This window comes from Pristis pectinata, chromosome 26, assembly GCF_009764475.1.
Source record: "Pristis pectinata isolate sPriPec2 chromosome 26, sPriPec2.1.pri, whole genome shotgun sequence".
In the NCBI taxonomy this organism is placed as follows: Eukaryota; Metazoa; Chordata; class Chondrichthyes; order Rhinopristiformes; family Pristidae; genus Pristis; species Pristis pectinata.
In genome coordinates, this window is record NC_067430.1 from 21350864 (window position 1) to 21370545 (window position 19682).

General features: G+C 43.4%; 1 protein-coding gene across 1 annotated transcript in view; it reads left to right on the forward strand.

The window, feature by feature from the left end:
* The first annotated feature begins 1762 nt into the window (after positions 1–1762).
* si:ch73-70k4.1 (uncharacterized) overlaps positions 1763–19682 on the forward strand; it is a 31434-nt gene continuing 13514 nt past the window's right edge. The window contains exons 1-3 of the mRNA XM_052039394.1: positions 1763–2337; positions 3826–3979; positions 14571–15274. Of these exons, the coding sequence (XP_051895354.1) occupies positions 2195–2337; positions 3826–3979; positions 14571–15274 (1001 nt within the window). The 5' untranslated portion in view covers positions 1763–2194. The remainder of the gene's footprint in view (positions 2338–3825; positions 3980–14570; positions 15275–19682) is intronic.

A 19682-nucleotide genomic window follows, 5' to 3' on the forward strand; every position in this document is an offset into this window, starting at 1 on the left:
CAAAGATCTAAGGAAAAAGGAGTTCTGATTTTAACTAATTACCTTATGTTCCCTCCTCTGTTGAACTTCCAGTGTTAGCAATGCCGTTAAATGACGTGCTAACCAGTGGTTGGATATTATCGCATGTTGGAGGTAGTCTTGTTGTGGTCATAAGCTACTCAGGGACCAGCTGTATTGGGAGATGTGAAATATTAAGACATTTGTATGCATGATGACAAAATAGAACCCTTCAACTCAACAATTGACATAAATATTCATAGGTTTTGCAGGTCCAAAATTTTGTGCACCTGACCCCCAAAATGGTCACTTCCAACGAATCCCCAAAAAACTTGGATGTAAGTGATGATCCCTTTAAGAGAGGGGAAAAAAAACTTCATTTCTTCATAAGGCACAAAGAACTGTTAACCCTGAGAAGAACATCCAGCAGAGAGTCCATAAGTTCAATAGGCATGGTAAAAAGGGGATATGACTGAATGCGTAAATAGTTGCACAATAAATATTACAATCTCCAATACAGTATAATTGAGATACTACATAAACAGCACTGGACTGTTACTCAGATATAACCCTATTTTTGCGCTGTTTAGACATTCGAGTGGGCAGCACATTCCCTTTTTTAAGTACTACAGGACTGAATTGTATAGAACTGATTGCAAACCTCCACCATTTGATTACAGCCCCCCTCACACATATTGAATCATACTCCTACACACACATGCATCAAAGAAAGTGGAGCAAGCATGGATAATTGAATCACTGTCCAATGTGCATATCCTGTCAAAATGGTTCATGTATATGCGATTAATACAAAGCATGGGAAACACACAGGAACTATCCCCTGAATGTGAGTGGCAAAAGAACAAAAGGGGGAGTCGATGGGCACATGAGAGATAATTGCAGGGAAATAAAGAAAGGGGGAATGGGATTGATCTGCCAAGAGCTGGCATGGATACAAAAGATTGTCTCATAATAAGTCAGTTAAAACCAGGCCTGAATGGTGACAACAAGCTCTTCCCTTGTACCATTTGAAGGGTTCATCACTTCCATCTGGGGTTTTTGGGGATTCACTAGAGCTGACCTTTTAAGGGGTGAAGTGGAATGAACTTTGGAGTTGAAAAACTCATGGATAATTCTGTCAGTTGTTGAGGTGAAGGCTTCTATTTCTGTTAAAAATGTTGCTTGTCTGGTCTGGCTGGCTAATGGGAATTTCAAACACTGGAATTCTGAGCATCCATTGCAGCACACATAGACTGGGGGGTGGTGGAGCTGGCCACCAGTTTTTTTTGCTGGAAAGGATGGGCTCTAGGCCTTGTTCAAAGCAGTGTGCATAATGGAGCTGAACTCCTCATGCTCCTCAACATCTAACACAGGCTACCACAAACAGACCTGCCAATAGCCCAAGCACCTCAATGCATTATGCAAAGACTGACCCTTGTAAACTCCATTTGAGTCTCCTGGAGCTAGGACACTATTTTCCCCCATACCTGGTGACTCACCATGAGAAGAACCAACCCCTGAACTGCTTCTCACTGTGTATTAAGTGGTGCAACTGTTGAAGAGTTCTCATTACGTGAAATAGCTGAATTAATGGTTAAAATAATTGAACTGGAATTCTGGAATGGATTGATACATTTACCTCTTCACTTATTTTTTCCCTGATAGGTCATCCAGAAACGTTAATGCTCAGCAGGTGCTGCCTGACCTGCTGAGTATTGCCAACACCTCCTGTCTCGAATTTTCACCATCCACGGACTTTGCTTTTATACAGCTCACAGGTGAAAACAATTCAGTCTTTCATTCACATGGGCAGGATTTTTCCAGCAGGCGTTGATGAATAATATGGTGGAATAGTGGCTGGTTGTGCGCAGAGAGGGTGGAATGTGAGGCCGCAGTCCCGCGTCAGGCAGTCCGCCCCCTGAGTCACCGGAAATATGAGTAACCTAAAAAATTATTTAAGTTCAACAACGAAAATAAGGGTTTTTCAAATGTGAAAGAGAAGTTACTTCTCGTATTTGCAGCAGCCTCATACGGTGCGGGGGCGGGATTTAAGTTCGTCTTTGTGAAGTCTTCCCGCTTGAAGAAAAGGCGCGAGTTTTAACGTCGGAATAGTTTGTGGGAGGGAGATTCAAAGCCCGGGGTCGGGCTCCAGCTGGGCCGGAGGGTCGAAGCCCGGACCTTCCCTCGGGGTGTTGTCATGGCCGAGGAAAGGAAACTCAAGTTAAAGCGGAGGAGAGTAGCCGGCCCGCCACAGGAGCCGAGCCCCAGGCTGCGGCGATCCGAGGGGCGCCAGGTCGCCGGGCAGAGCGGCAACGAGCCACCGGAGGCCGAGAGGAAGCAGTAAGTGAGTGGGATGTCGGCTTCCCCCGGCTAGTGGTACAGCACAGAAACAGGCCCTTCGGCCCACCACGTCCATGCTGACCATTGCACTCATCGATACTGCACCTTCCCCAGTAAAGGAACATGCCTCATTTTGTGGAGAAAACCCCAGTGCAATTCAGATGGGCCGAACGGCCTATTTTGCGACATGCCCCATCTGAATCCATGATCCACTATAACGTTTGATGGTGTTAGTGTTTGGCATAGTTTTTGTGTTCCTGTCTTTAGGGGAAAATTGTTTAAGATCCATAGTAAAACTTCATAATCAAGCCCAACCCATGTTCTTGATATATAAAGGAAAGCCTTAGAACTGTCTATAGGTAGCTTTCTACATTTAACTGTTTATGATTTTACTTCATATCAGCACTAGCTAGTATGGTGTAAAATCATAAGTCACACCTAGTACTGAACACCTTTTTAGGGATCACCTATTCAGAAGTCTTTTGGCTTGGCATATATATTGGTACCAATATTATAAAGAAAGACTTGTATAGCACCTAATACTCAGTCTAACTGTGAAAATTAAAACAAAACTGCAGAATCTGGAAACCTGAAATAAAAACCAGAAAATGTTGGAGAAACAGCAGGTCAGGCAGCATCTGTGGAAAGGAAACCTAGCTAATGCTTCAGGTCTGAGATGAAAGTCTGCCTTGTCAAGTGTTTTCAGCATCTTCTGTTTTTATTACATTACAATATACTTTGAAGTGCAGCAGCTGAGTTTTGTACACATCAGGCTCCCTCAATTTAATTGTTTCTTGTCTGGAAATTTCAACAGATTTGGTGGTCTTCCCCAAGCAATACCCCAGATTTATAAATAGCCAGAGTATACAGAGCAGCTTTGCTTCAATTTGTCATTCCAAGGACAGGAAATTTGACATTGTTGCATTGCGGATCCAGCCTTGGCTATATTTTCAAAGAGAAAGAAATAACATGACTTGCATTCCTGGGACACCGAGTTTTTTTTTGCTTCTGGTGGATTACAAATCCCAGAGTGGAGCCTGACCCCAAAATCTTCTGCTTCCAGAAGTCGTTAACTTGATTAAGCTGACAATGTACTGTGAGAGGCTTGTAAAAGGTGCTGGAGAGATCCAAAACTGATTCCCATAATAACCTGGGGAGTGGGAGTTGAGGTTCTCACTGCTGTAATTCCTGTAAAATGGGAAGAAACATCAGAGAAGGTCCTGCTCATATTCCAGTAGCTTCCAACTAGGATGCAAGATCAATAGGATCAAGTTTGGCTGATGCCTAATGCAGTTGGATATTGCGTAAGAGTTCATATGTGAATAATGACCACCTGGGCAAGAGGGAGACAGCCCAGTGAACTGGCAAGACAGTGAGAGATATAGCAACATTTTCTGCAAAAGAGATGAAAGTTAGCAATTTTAAAATAAAACAGGTGTCTAAGCCAAGTGACAATTACAGCTAACACTAAAGTCTTTGTACTTGCAGGTTGCCAGCTACTGTTTCCACTTGGCTCGATGACAATGACATGAATGAGACTGACCACATTTGGGCTCTTTTGATGAAATCTACGTTTCCAGACATGAAAGGATCAGATTGGAAGACTATGTCAGTGCCAGACTTGCCCTTGAGTTCTGAGAAGGTAATGTGAAGGACTGGCATTCAGTTTAATTTCTTAATTCAGGTGGGGTCCCTGATCTTTGATGTTTACTCCAGGTATTCCAATATCGCACATTTATGTGGTTGAAGAATTGCTTGCCAGTTTGCTTTTTGACTCTTTCAGGGCTGTCTAGCTAGCCACATGACAGTATGCTTACATTTGCAATTTATTTACAACTGTTTTGGGAAGGCAGTAAAAACAGTATTTCTTGCATAAAGTGGTTATTCTTATTGTTTGTTTCTTATTTCAACATTGATTGGGGAAAGTGTACAGCTAGGGAACTTTAGCTGATGGTGAGCCCTTGATTCTAGGCTCTGTGTTATTCCACTGTACAGCCAGTTAACAGATACTGAAGCTGTAAATTCACTCTGGGCTTGAACTCTGAACCACACAGACCAAAAAGTCCCATGCTGAATTTCCAGCTCTGTGCTCAGCCAGTTGATGTTGGCCAGGACACCAGTTGTGGTTCTGCTGGTGGCCTTAGCACTGTATGCCAAGTTTAAAGGTTCTCCTTTTTCATTGCAGTTCAGTAATTACTGTTGGGAAATGTACATGTCTTGAAGTCAAGGCAGGGGGGCCATTTCAGTGAGGCAGGGAAGCGCTGTTGCATTTCTACTGCCATTTTCCAGTAAGAGGCCTGTAGGAGAAAAGGGGGCAAAAATAGATTAATTGCCATTTAAGCTTGTTAGTAGGGTGAATGACATGCCCTAAGTTCAAGAGCTTCATTTTTAATAAGCCAATGGATCACATCAAAACTACTAGATGTAGTTTTACCACATGTAATCATGAATGGTGGTGGACAATTAAACAACTAGTGGGAAGAGGAGACTCCAAGGGGCCAAGTATGCAAGTGCTAAATAAAAAGCTGAAGCATTTACAATCATACAGCGCAAGAACGGGCCCTTCAGCCCACTAAGTCCTTGTTGACAATCAAGTCCCATTTAAACTCATCCAACAATAATCCCATTTTATTCCCCACATATTTCATCAACTACCACCCATCTAAACTAGGGACAACTTACAATGGCCAGTCAACCTACTGACCTGCATGTCTTTGGGATGTGGGAGGAAACTGGAGCACCCGTGGGAAACCCACGTGGTCACAGGGAGAATGTGCAAACTCCACACAAGCAGCACTAGAGGTCAGGATTGAACTTAGGTCTCTGGTGCTGTGAGGCAACAGCTCTACTAGCTACGCCACTGCTCCACCCAATGTCAAATCAGCTACAGAAAGAGAAATAAGATCTGCTGGAAAGTAGGGGGGAGCATTAGCTGAATGAATTCAATCCATACGTGTGAGATACACACTTTGGGAAGTCAAATTCTTGTTGGACATTTAGAGTAAATAATAGGGAACTTAGGAGCATTGATGTACAGAGAGACAATAGAGAGCAAGTCCATAGCTCACTGTAAGTGGTGATGCAGGTGGACAGGGTAGTGAAGAAGGTATTTAGGTGAGGCACTAAAATAAGTGTTGGGACATCATGTTGCAGTTGTATAAAACATTGGTTAAACTGCATTTGGAGTATTGTGTGCAGTTCTGAATCAGGTTTATTATCACTAACATATGTCATGAAATTTGTTGTTTTGTGGCAGCAGTACAGTGCAAGACATAAGAAATTACTATAAGTTACAAAAATAAATAGTGCTAAAGAGGGATAATGAGGTAGTGTTCATGGACCGTTCAGAAATCTGATGGAGGAGGGGAAGAAGCTGTTCCTGAAACATTGAGTGTGGGTCTTCAGGCTCCTGTACCACCTCCCCGACGGCGGCACGGTAGCATAGTGGTTAGCGTAATGCTATTACAGTGCCAGCGACCTGGGTTCAATTCCTGCTGCTGCCTGTAAGGAGTTTGTATGTTCTCCCCGTGTCTGCGTAGGTTTCCTCCGGGTGCTCCAGTTTCCTCCCACATTCCAAAGACATACAGGTTAGGTAGTTGTGGGCATGCTATGTTGGCGCCGAAACAGTGGCGACACTTGCGGGCTGCCCCCCATCACATTCTCAGTAATGCAAAAAGATGTATTTCACTGTGTGTTTAGATGTACATGTGACTAATAAATAAATATCTATCTATCTATCTAGTCACGGGAAGAGGGCATGTCCTGGATGGTGAGGGTCCTTAATGATGGATGCCGCCGCCTTGAGACACTGCCTCTTGATGTCCTTGATGGCGGGGAGGGTTGTGCCTGTGATGGAACTGGCTGAGTCTGCAACCCTCTGCAGCCTCTTTCGATCCTGCGCATTGGAGCCTCCATACCAGGCGGTGATGCAACCAGTCAGAATGCTTTCCGCCGTACATCTGTAGAAATTTGCAGGAGTCTTTGGTGACATACCAAATCTCCTCAAACTCTTAATGAAGTAGTCACTGGCGTGCCTTCTTCATGATTGCATCAATATGTTGGGCCCAGGATAGATCCTCTGAGATGTTGATGCCCAGGAACTTGAAGCTGCTCACCCTTCCCACTGCTGACCCCTCAATGAATACTGGTGTGTGTTCTCCTGGCCTCCCCTTCCTGAAGTCCACAATCAATTCCTTGGCCTTGCTGACGTTGAGTGTGAGATTGTTGTTGCGACACCACTCAACCTGCCGATCTGTCTCATTCCTGTATGTCTCTTCATCGCCATCTGAGATTCTGCCAGCAACAGTAGTGTCATTGGCTAACTTATAGATGGCATTTGAGCTGTGCCTAGCCACATAGTCATGAGTGTAGAGAGAGTAGAGCAGCGGGCTAAGCAAGCATCCTTGAGGTGCGCCTGTGTTGATTGTCAGAGAGGAGGAGGTGTTACTCCCGATCCGCACTGATTGTGGTCTCCTGATAAGGAAGCCGAGGATCCAGTTGCAGAGGGAGGTACAGAGGCTCAGGTTTTGAAGCTTGTTGATAAGTACTGAGGGGATGATGGTGTTGAATGCCAAGCTGTAATTGATAAACAGCAGCCTGGCTTACATTTTGCTGTTATCTAGGTGCTCCAAAGCCAAGTGGGAGCCTGTGAGATTGCATCCACTGTAGACCTGTTGTGGTGGTAGGTAAATTGCAGCGGGTCCAGGTCCTTTCTCAGGCAGGAGTTAATTCTAGCCATGACCAACCTCTCAAAGTACTTCATCGCAGTAGATGTGAGTGCTACCGGTATTGGTATTAGTTTGTTATTGTCACTTGTACCGAAGTACAGTGAAAAACTTGTCTTGCATACTGATTGTACAGGTCAATTCATTACACAGTGCAGTTACATTGAGTTAGTACAGAGTGCATTGATGTAGTACAGGTAAAAACAATAACAGTACAGAGTAAAGTGTCACAGTTACAGAGAAAGTGCAGTGCAATAAAGTGCAAGGTCACAACAAGGTAGATCATGAGGTCATAGTCCATCTCATTGTATAAGGGAACTGTTCAATAGTCTTATCACAGTGGGGCAGAAGCTGTTCTTAAGTCTGGTGGTATGTGCCCTCAGGCTCCTGTATCTTTTACCCAATGGAAGAGGAGAGAAGAGAGAATGTCCCGGGTGGGTGGGGTCTTTGATTATGCTGGCTGCTTCGCCAAGACAACGAGAGGTAAAGACAGAGTCCAAGGAAGGGAGGCTGGTGTCCGTGATGTGCTGGGCTGTGTCCACAACTCTCTACAGTTTCTTGCAGTCCTGGGCAGAGCAATTGCTGTACCAATAGTCGTTGTGGCAGCTCACCCTGCTCTTCTTGGTCACCAGTGTGATTGATGCTCTTTTGAAGCAGGTGGGAACCTCTGACTGCAGCAGTGAGAGGTTGAAGATATCCTTGAACACTCCAGCCAGTTGGTTGGCACAGATTTTCAGTACCCTGTCGGGACCTGACACCTTGTGAGGGTTCACCCTCTTGAAGGATGTTCCGATGTCAGCCTCCAAGACAGAGATCACGGGGTCGCCAGATGCTGTGGGGATTCGCACAGGGGTGGTGTAATTCTCCCTGTCAAAGCATGCATGAAAAGCATTGCACTCATCAGGGAGTGAAGCATTACTGCAATTTATTCTGTTAGGTTTCGCCTTGTAGGAAGTAATGGCATGCAAACCTTACCACAGCTGTTGTGCATCTGATTGTATCTCTAGCTTCACTCGGAGTTCCCTTTTCGTTCTCACGATGGCCTTCCGTAGGTCGTACCTGGAATTCTTGTGAAGTTCTGGATCACCGATCTTCAATGCCACAGATCTAGCCCTCAGCAGACTGCGAATCTCCTGGTTCATCCAGGGCTTCTGGTTTGGGAAAACTCAGTATGTTCTTGATGGCACATACTTATCCACGTAGGTCTTCTTGATGAAGTCAGTGACGGCCATAGCATATTCATTCAGATCTGAAGATGAATCCCTGAATATGGTACAGTCCACCGATTCAAAGCAGTCTTGTAAACACTCCTCTGCTTCCCTTGACCATGCCTTCATGGTCCTCACCACTGGTACTGTGGTCCTCAGTCTCTGCCTATATGCCGGGAGTAGAAGTACAGCCAGGTGATCGGACTTGCCAAAGTGTGGGCGCAGGATGGCATGCTAAGCATTCTTGATGGTGGCGTAACAGTGATCTAATGTTGGCTCCTGTGGTTCTGCAGGTAACATGTTGGTGGTAGTTTGTCTGAGACTTCTTCACCTCACCCTAATGCCTTCCCAATCATCGCTGGGGACTTCAAGCAAGCCTTGTTGAAGTCCCCAGTGATGATTGGGAAGGCATTAGGGTGAGCTGTCTCGTGACTGCTGATCACGGTGCTCAACTCCTCCAGAGCCAGCTTGATATTTGCCAGGTCACTACTCTACAGGAAAGGTGTAGTAGCAATAGAGAGAGTGCAGAAGAGATTCACTAGGATGTTTCCTGGAATAGAGGGCTGTAGTTATAAGGAGAAATTGGATCGACTGGGTTTATTCTCACAGGAGTGCAGGAGACTGAATGGTGACCTTGTAGAGGTTTATAACATTATGAGAAGTGTAGATAGTTAGTGTCTTTTTCTTGGGGCAGTGGAGTCTAGATCTAGAGGGCACAGGTTTGAGGTGAGGGGAAAATTCAAAGGAGATCTGAGGGGTAAGTTATCACACAGAGAATGATGGTTATCTGGAATGAACTGCCAGAGGAGGTGGTAGAGGTTGATACCATTACAATGCTTAAAAGGCATTTGGACAGGTACTTTAGTAGGATAGGAGTAGAGGGATACGGGCCTAATGCAGGCAAATGGGACTAGCATTGATAGGCATCACGGTCGACATGGACAAGGTGAGCCAAAAGGGCCCAACCCTGTGATACATGATTCAATGACTCCATGATTCTATGGAATAACTGGAGGGAAATAATGAATGAATTAAGAGGGAGAAAGAAAAGATAGGAAGGAAAAGTGAAAATTAATTAAAATCTTTGAAAGTTGACGTTTAAAAAATCTTCAGCAACACTTACTATCTGAAAAATTGAGTTTTGACCTTACAGTGACAGAGCAAAGCAGTCATTCCATATCACATCACTGAGGCATACTGAGATGTGAGATAACAAGACAACTTTTATGACAAAAGAAAACCAAAAAAAAATGCAGATGCTAGAAATCTGAAATAAAACCAGAAAATGCTGGAAATGCTCAATAGGCCAGGCAGCTTCTTTGGAAAGAGAAACAGTGGAAGAAAACCTGGTTCTCTATCCACATGCTGCCCGGCCTGCTGAGTGGCACCAACTCTTTGTGACAAATGTGGTGAATATCTTCCATGAAAATACAGCAGCAGCTACCTTGAATAATGCTGAGAAATGCCCACTGGCATCCCGATTCACCCATACTGCTTGACCTGGCTTATCATCTATGGTATATTTATATGTAACTGTGTCATGATATCATCATCCATGGAACCTAATCACACGAAGTGTGAACTTTATTCTTCAGTAAAGGACTTAGTGAACTGTGTCTTATAGACTTTATTTGGGGCAGTGTTCACCAAGTCAAAAATGGTAAGTATGCATCACCTGTTGATACAGCACTACACCCACATCACACATCTTGGACACACAAGCAGATAGTCAATCACTGAAGTCCATCGTATGCATCGACTGACAGCCTTCCACTCCTCTTGTAGGAGAAGGTGGGACATAATTGATGCAAGCTGGTGAGACAAGCGTGGCTCCAAAGGCTTACCATCAGGAGGATATTTCTGGCCTGTATTAGAGTGGCTGTTACAACCATGTTTAGCTAGAAGTGTCAAATGATCTATCTTGGTCTCCTCCTAAGATCACCACAACATAGGAGCCAGTCTTTAATCAATTTGATTCACTTCACATGTTATGAAGAAACAGCTGGATGCAGCAAAGGTTGTTGGATCAGACAACATGCCAGCCGTGGCACTGAAGACTTGCATTCCAGAATTAGCTTCAAGTTCAGCCAAGCTGTTCCAATAGAGTTTCACACTGGCATCTACCCGACACTCTGGCTAATTACCACTCATCAGTAGCAATGGAGTCCTGATGCAGGGTTTTGACTGGAAACAATGACAATGCCTCTCTCTCCTCCACCCCCCCCCCCCCCCCCCCAAGCCACCGCTTCCCTCACAGATACTGCTTGCACAATGTTCAGTTCCATTTGTAATTCCTCAGCAAGTGAAGTAGCCCGACCTACATGCAGCAAGGCCCAACAACGGTCAGACATGGGCTAATAAGTGGCTAGTAACATTCATGCTGCAGAAGTGCCAGGCAATGACCATCGCCAGCAAGAGAGTTTGACTTGCCACCTTAGTGTTCAATGGCGTTACTATCACCGAGTTCCCCACCATCAATATCCTGGGGGTCACCACTGACTGGAGACTCAAATGACCAGCCACATAAATAGTGATTTAGAAGAGACAGATGTATGCTAGGTAACTTATGGTGATGGACTTACTTCTTGCTATCCTTTTCATCATCTATAAGATATAACTCTGGAGTGTGATGATATACTTTCCACTTGCCTGGATGAGTGCAGCTCCAACGACTGTGAAGAAAATTGACGTTAGCCGGGACAAAGCCATCTGGTTGATAGGCACCTCATCATCCACCCTAAATATTCATTCTCTCCACTGGTGCACAATGGCTGCAGTGTACTTGCAGTTATTTACCCAGAATGCTCTTGACTTATGACCTCTACAGTCAAGAAGGACGAGCTACAAGCACATTGAAATACCACCACCTGTAGGTTATCTTCCAAATTGCACACTACCCTGACATGGACCTTTATTGGGGCTAAATCCATACCCAATAGGGCAATGGAGTACCTTCACTAGAAGGACACCAGTGGTTCAAGAAGGTGGCTCACCACCATCTTCTCAAGTGCAGTTGGGAATGGACAATAAATACTGGACCTGCTAGCAATGCCTAGATCCTGAATGATGAATAATGAGAGAAAAAATGCACCCCACCATCCCATTCATCCCCAGTTTTTTCCCTTCCTTTCCTGCAGGTTAAGGTTGGGAATTCTGGCTGAATTTCCCCTTATGAATCCAGTGTGTTGTATTGCCTCATGTGGTGATCAGTCCCCTCAAACCAGAACTTGTAGTTGGGACCTTTCTGTTGTGTGCAGCACACTTCTAACTCAATAATTTGCTCAGCCTTCGGGAAAGCTTAATTTTTGTATCTATGGTACCAATAGAAATCATTTAGCATGGAAATTGACAGGCAGTATCTGTTGTTCTTTCTGGACTCTTGAGGTTACTTTGTGCAATCTTTCTTTTCCATGATTTACTCACTGAGTTGCTCTACAAAAATCAACAAAATTTGTTTTCTGATCAGCAGTCTGACCCTAGCTTGCTGCTGGCTCTATCCCAGAGTTGGGATAAATCTAAGGCCAATATTTACCACTGTCTCATTTTGTTCATCTTCTCTGCTTAAATCAACAGTTAGTAAAGCAAACCCAATTTCCCTTCAAAGTGTGTTTTGATTACTATATTATGCCTTTCCATTTCAAGTGTTGGGTTAGTCTGGGTGGGTTTGAACAAAAAAAAGGCTATCAATCATTCAGTTTAGTGGGCTGGATTCTGTGATTCTAGTTGCCAGCACATCCATCAATAACAATTCAGCTGTTGTTGACTTGCACAGAATGAGAAAGTAGTTTGGCAGACACAGGTTGTTTGCTTCAACCCGTTTCTGTTGATGTTTATCAAGGGCAGTACATATTCACCCTGTTTATGCACTTTCCTTGGGTTTTTACGTGGGGCTAGAAATTTATATTAGGTGAATTTGATTGTTTTGTGTATATAAACATTGAAGCTGCTGATTTGCACAGGTTCTAGACAGTACCCAATACATTGTGTATGCAACACTTTGGAATGACTTCACTCTTCCTGTAGCACTGCATTGGAGCATCCCTAGCTGAAATTCCATCATGTTTTTCAGATTAAGGAACATTTTGGGTAACTTCTGGGAATATATAACAGCCCCTCACAGCTGCAACACTATTTAAAGGCCACCCAGCCACTATGCACTTAGTTGTACAGAGTGATACATGGAGTTTTGAGACTTTCACGGGAGAGGATGCAACTGGCTTCTATGGCCTCTGATGAGGTGTAAGTTGTTACTTCTTTCCTGAGTGCTTCTAAGGTGATCTCAGTGGGTGTGATACATGAAAGGAAACATGGCAGAGATACCTGGGGGAGGGTAAGTAGGGATCATGCCTGGAAACCTCCATCTCCCAAGAGTTCAAGAGCTGCAATAGTTCACCATCACCTTCTTGAGAGTAATTAGGAATAGGCTTCCAGTGATACCCATATCTCATAAATAAAGAAAATTGACACTGTGAGCCACTGTCCTACCTCCACTTCTCCAAGGAGCAATGTATCTGGAGCTGTATAAATGTGCATTTCTGCCTGGAGAAGTGAAGGTCACCGTGAACTCCCGACTTCCAGACCATTTCACGTGGTGATGACTTGATTTTGTCCTGTTTTCTAGTATCCAGTTCACTGTTGCACTTTGGAGGCCAGGGTTGCTCCCTCCTTACAGAAAAGGACCTTTTTTCACCCTTCTTGAATAGGGATCCACCTGACAGCCAGTGCATGTGGGCCTTTGAGGACTGTCGTTTTCCTGTAAGTTCAGGGAGCATCAAACTACACAAGGGTGCTTTGGGCTCCTATGTGTACTCGGGTCTCTTTGACTTTCTCACCCTAAACATGTGCACAACTGGTTTATGACCACAAGAAGGATTTTCTAATGGTCATTGCCATTCATGTTTCAAGAGTCACACTGGGGGTCCTCTTTCCACAGCTCCTCAGCCCTCTTGACAACCACAGGTCCTGCTAAACATTGTCAATGGCTTTTCAAGGTGAGGTTCTGGTTTCAACCACATTGCAGATCTCCCAGAAGAAGGATGGATCCTTTATCTGTATCATTTCCTGCACAGGCCACAACCTGGTGACTCTGAGGGTTCAGCCCAGTTTCTGAAAGCCTGCAGAAGCAGATGGAGGATGAAACTGAGCAGCAGCATGGTAGCAAATGGAGGCCTTCTCTGGGGGTTCTTTTGCAGATCCTGCTGTTTGTATCAATGGGATCTATTAAGTGCAAAAACCTGGCCTTAACACTTCCTTAGTCAAGTACCAGTTCTCCCACCTGTGACAGAGTCTGTGGCTCCCTCCTAGGAGTCAGCCACCTCTGGGCCCACAGCACTGGAGTGGAAGCAAATCATCTTCAACCCCAGTAAAAGCCTTCTCTGCAGTAGAAGAGCCTTTATTTCTCAAATGTCCTTGTATGGAATGTCCAGCTTTATGCTTATTGTTTGACCTGTGGCAATAGATTAAACTGAATATTTGGATTGGTGAATGTGGTGCCAATTGAGCAGTTGCCTCTTCCGGCATGATGTTAAGCTGTTCTCCTTCATACTCCTAATTTATCCCTTATGGCCAGTGCAAAGTCTTTGGGGAGACAAGAGGTGACACAATTGCCTCTGACCTGCTCTTGTAGCCACAGTATTTGTTTGGCTGGTCAAGTTAAGTTTCTGGCAACCAGCAGGGAGCTAATATCAAATTCAGGATATGTGCAAGCTATGAACATTTAGGCCTTTTCTCTGTGTGTTTCATTTGATAAATCAGCACACATCTGTTAAAACAATATGAGTTTACACATTTGAAGCTGTTTTCTTAGCAGCAGAAGTTTCTAATGGTTAGGCAATGTACTTGTTTTTCCTTAACATGTTAATGTTTAAGAGAAGTTTAGCGGTAAAGCAATATAACTCCACATTCCATCTTGTTTCCTGTCAGAATGCCAATGCCAGTGGAGTGAATCTGCACAATTAGTCCCAACCCTCACCACCTTTGTGGGAGAGCATCACGGATAAAATCAATGTTCGTAAGGATAACTATTTGGGTGATTTTTATACAAGGGAGCAGGAACCAGTGAGTTTCTCACAACCATTTGTGAGTTTCTTTATTCATTTATGAATGGAGGAAGTGAAGTATTACATTTGGAATGGGTATATTTCTAACAGTAGAAGGGATGTAATGGCTATGGGCTTGGTTGGGGAAACATGTTGGGTACTCGCCCCCCCCCCCCCCCCCCCCCCACCCCATGTTAACTTTTTCATTAATACCTTTTACATTTTGCAGATACTGAGCTGTGTTTAACATTCTTCCTTGGCAGATCCCCAAATATGTTGAATATGTTGCCACTGAAACCATTTCTGTGGGTAATGAGAGTTTTACGTGGACACCATTTCCTCCTGTGGTGGCTCTGGAAGAAAGGAGCAGATCTGAGTCACTCTTCAGTCATGTGGGCATCGCTGCCAATAAGGGAGAACTAATGAATTCCACTGAACTCCATCCAGGTAGATCTCAATTTTCTCTCTCAGAGATGGTGCAGGACAAAGATGCTTTATCTTCTGTAGGGGCAGCAAAGTATCTTGTTGTTACAAAGGCGAATCATAAAATACGGTCAAATAGCTACCAAGAAAATGTCAAATTCAACGATTCCTTTAAAGCAGATCCACCAAGAATCTCTGCAGAGCATGCTAGGAGTAAACGGGAGAACTTTTACCCAATGGATGCGGGAGACACATCATTTGATGCCCCTCCTGGTCCTGCCACGTCGCTTCAAAGAATTGATCAAGAACCAATGCAGCCGACACCGTCCACTCTGAAGCCCAGTAAAGGAAAGACAAAACAGCACAAAATGGCTGCAGGAGGGACATTGTGTGGGGAGGAGGGCCATTCTTTCCCTGAGAATAGGCTCTGTGCCACCAACATGATGAGTGATGAAGGTGCTGTCACTAAAGGGTCTGATGGGCAAGTGGAAGGAGGGCTGGACTTGGAGAGCTGCCCGATGTGCCTTGTTCGGTTTCCTGCAGGGTAAGTGTAGCTTTCTGCTGGATTTGATTATTTCTGATCTTCCTTTATCTAGCCTGTTTCATCAACACTTTTACTATCTCCTGGCTTTCATTTTTGCCATTGCTTATTTAATGTAATATTTTTATAATTCCTGTCCGACTTTTTGAAGTTACTCTTTTTTTAGGTTAAAAAATATATGTTTATTGGGTGAAGGAAACTGGAGTAAGAGGGAAGATGGTTTGAAAATTCTGACCAAATTCTCATTATTTTTTTGGGTTTTTTTTTGCTTTTACGTATTTTAGACTGTTCGGGGAATTCTTTCTGGAGTTCCTTCTACTTGTTCAGATCTGTTCCACATCGCTCTGTCATTCATCTGATCTGGTTCCAAGCCTCAATTAAAGCCACTGTTATATCAGCTGGTAAAAGCAGTGCAAACATATGCTTGGGCTCATGTTGATTTTCCATTTGGTCCAGTGGGGCCAGGGCCTGGTGTTTGTTTCCCATCTGACTCTTAATTATATGGGTGAAATCAGGACTTTACTCAGTGGAGGGTAATAGACATGAACCAAAGGCTGTTGGAGTAGAAATTGGTACTCACAGGGCCCATATGAAATGGACATAACCAGATCCTGTTTCAGGATCCAACTTCTTAAATCTGTCTTCAGGCTCAAGAGTTTATTCATGGGGTGTTTGGTGCTGATGGGGGAAATGAACTGAACGTCTGGGTCAGTGGTCCAGCTAGTTGAGACACTTAACCATATTCTACTATATCAGATGTTCCTCGGAGTGCACACCTAGTAATTTACTTGGTAGATTATCCTGGGTTCAGGGACTTGAGAGTGAACTCCAGATCTGGAGACCCTCTTGGCTACATCTCTTTGTCTAACAGGCATAAAGGCCTCCAGGGAGTGGACTGGCTAATGTGGTCCCTTCAGAATAGCCACCACTCAGAGAGGACCCCAAATACCTGGGAGTCAGGAGTGGGCATCTGCTTTCTGCTTTGCTTGGCATATATTAAAAAAGATTAATTTTGTTTAATAGCTCATGTGTTTTCCTTTTCTCAGTTTTATTTAAGCCGTAAGTACATTTAAAATATTACTGGACTTACTGGTTTCTTTAAGACTATCTACAAGAAAAAAATTCGAAGATGTGTTGTTTTCTGTGGAAGTGAGTACTACTACTAGCTGATACCTCGCACTTGCTGAGTGTTGGTAACTAAAGCTGAATTTCTCCCCAATATCTCTGGGGTGAAAAGTTTCCAGTGGATGGCAGGATTCATCATGAGGGGTTGTGGAGAGTAGCTTCTGTGGGGAGGGATGTAGTTACAGATATGGGTGCTTTAAGAAGCATTATTTCCAGTATACAAGTCTTGTTGGGTCCTGCTTGCAGTGTTGTTTGCATCAGGCACATCTGAGAACTGCAGATTTGTTAAATGAATGAAACAATTCCTGCTGCTGAGCCCTCAGGCTGAAGGGTCACAGGATCAGCTAAATGCTGAGCTTCAAGATATAGATGTGATCATTTACTGGTTCAAAGTAAGCTGCGGTGCATTTCTAGCCTGCTACATTATAGCTCAGCAACACACGACATTTTAAATTCTGTATAGATGCAAAACTTTTCTGGTGTCCCCAGACCACGAGTACAAATTTATAGCAGCTTATCCTTGTTGGTGAGGAAGATCTGGGATTTTGGTGCTTGGTTGCTCCTGGGATAACTGTTCTCATATGGGGTGATGTTGCTACAGTGTTTCCAAGAAGGGAGGAAGAATTATCCAGGATTCCTACAACCCACCAGTGCTGCAGGAAAACTTCCTGCAGTCACACTTGTACGTGGTCACTGACTGCTCAGCTTCACATTAGGACGACCATTTGGTGAGCTTGAGGAATGAGGCCTTGGTCGCAACTAAAGTTTAATTCTGAAGTTGTTTCCCCTGAGTCTGCACCATTCTTGTGCACCCTTGTGATTCACTAAAATTTATAAGTAGCTTTTTACACAGCTTCCCATACTGTGTTATGAGAGTACCACTGTTGAATCTGCAGAGAAGGTTTCATGGACTTGCATGATTTGGAGAACCCTATGACTTGCTTTGCCTCCAAGACCATGCCTTGGAGTAAGTTCAAGCTATACTTTATTGTCATTCACCCGTATGCTATAAAAACACATGGAGGAACAAAATGTCATTTCCCCCAGACTTCCACGACAGAGGACGTACATAAAACAGAGGACATACAATAAACACAGACAAAAAAATGTTGCAAGTACAAATAGTGCAAAACACGGTATATACAGAATACAAAATTAGTGCAGGGTTAGTGCAAAACCGAGTTGGATGAAGAAAATACAGAACTTGGTGTGTTGCACTAAATGTATAAACATGTTCAGCAGCAGCCAAAGTTCTTATATGCTGTTGTGCAAACCAGGGTTTTTGACGCACCATTTGTCTGAAACTGCTTCCAGGGTATTCAGGAGCCTGACAGCCTGGGGGATAAAACTGTTGTACAGTCTAGTAGTTCTGGCCTGGATGCTCCGGTACCTCTTGCCAGACGGCAGTGGGACAAATAGGTCGTGGGAGGGATGAGAAGGGTCATCTATGATTCTGCAGACCTTGCGTGTGCATCGTGTGTTGTAGATACCCAGGATGGAGGGAAGAGGTACTCCAATGATCTTTCCAGCTGTATAGTGTTGCTTTCTTGTGTGTACATGACCAAGCAGGTGTTAAAGTGGATTGGTTTTTGTGTTGTGTACAAGATTGTTTCTTACACATGCCCTTATTTTCTTTTTCTTGTGGCAATTGATGAAGGAAGTGGGTTCAAAGTTCTTAAATTTTACATTATTTTATTTGATTCATGGCACAAAGAAATGGAGTTTAATATATGTTAAGGGTGTATTTCTAATTTGTGATTGATGTCGATGTGCGAGGGTTAACTACTGTATGGCCAAAATCTAAGATGGCTGGCATTGCATCAGACTCCAGCTCCTCACAATGTGGTTGACTCGTGCAATCTCAAGGCAACTAGGGGTGGGCAATGTTGCCTCTCACATAGTGGAGCTGTCTGGTGCTTGTATCAGGGTATTTAATATGGCTTATTCAACTTTTGATACATCGCTTGTACAGCAGAGCACAAGCACAGAGCTAAAGCAGAGAACACATTTTGAAAAGGAAATAGTTCATGGCAAACTGTAAAGTTTCCATGAATGGGAGTGAATTTATGGGCTGTAACAACTGTGTTTGAAGCCAGTGCTCAAATTGTGAATTTATTGGAATTAAAGTGCTTTGTGTACTGATTCTGTACTTTCCTCCCTTGAGTCTCTCTTATATCATCACCATAGTGATGCATTGTTTTCACCCAAGTTTTACACTTTTGCGCCCTAAAGATCTTGTATCAGCCATTTCAGACTATTATCATAAATCCTTGCATATCTGCTTCAGTTGCAATATGCATGTGACAAAATGTTTAGTTTATTCATAAATGTGAAGCATCAACTTCGGGAAGATTGTTTCTGGACATTGGCATGATGCATGATTTTCCTCCCAAACAGTGAAAGATGGGGCAAAAATTTTTTAGGGAAATATAATGTCTCTTTGAAGGATCATCTTACACTAATTTGACTTTGCTGACAGAAAAGGAGTATTGATGATTGTGTTGACAGTCAGGTTAAAAGAGTGGGTGCCAATAGCCAATTGTTCACTTGTCCTATCCTTGCTTTAGTGGACTGATTGGGCTACACTCCAGTTTTAACCTCTGGTGGAGTAGCCTTCAAATACTCACCATTTTATGGACGTGGAGTGGATGTGGAGTTTGCACTTTCAGGTGAAGATTGGATTGTTTTAAAATGACACCTTTCCACCCCCATTGCTCAATTCTAAACATTGCGTGTGAGTCTCCTTAAGGTCAGAGAAGAAAAGTCAGAGTGAGAAGATCCATTCTGGATCTGATAACAACTGGGGAAGTAGCAACCATAATGTGGTTAGGTTCAAAATTAAGATAGACAAGGAGAATGTTGCTATACATCAGAATGCAGGATTGGACGAAGGCAAATTTCAATAATAATTTGGGGTTAGGGTGGAACCTGAACACTAAACAACAATGTGCAATATTCTGCATTCTAATTGATTAGAAGATCAGAGCTTAAAGCCATGATTGTCATGCTTTTTCACTATTAATCTTGTATTCTTTAAAGAATTAATCATGAGTAAATCACAGATTTGACTGTACTAAACAATTATACCAATTTTGTGGTCAGTACCTTGCAATAACTATTTCAATAGTTAATTAATCAATTGCTGTCTTGCTGTACAAAAGTAAACAGCTCCAAAAAATGTCTTGTAAGTCTCACAAGAAGTTATAAAAGCAAAAGTTACTGACTGGTAATGGAATTGGATACATGAAAATATCAGTTTAAAATTATTGAAGTAATGACTTGAGAG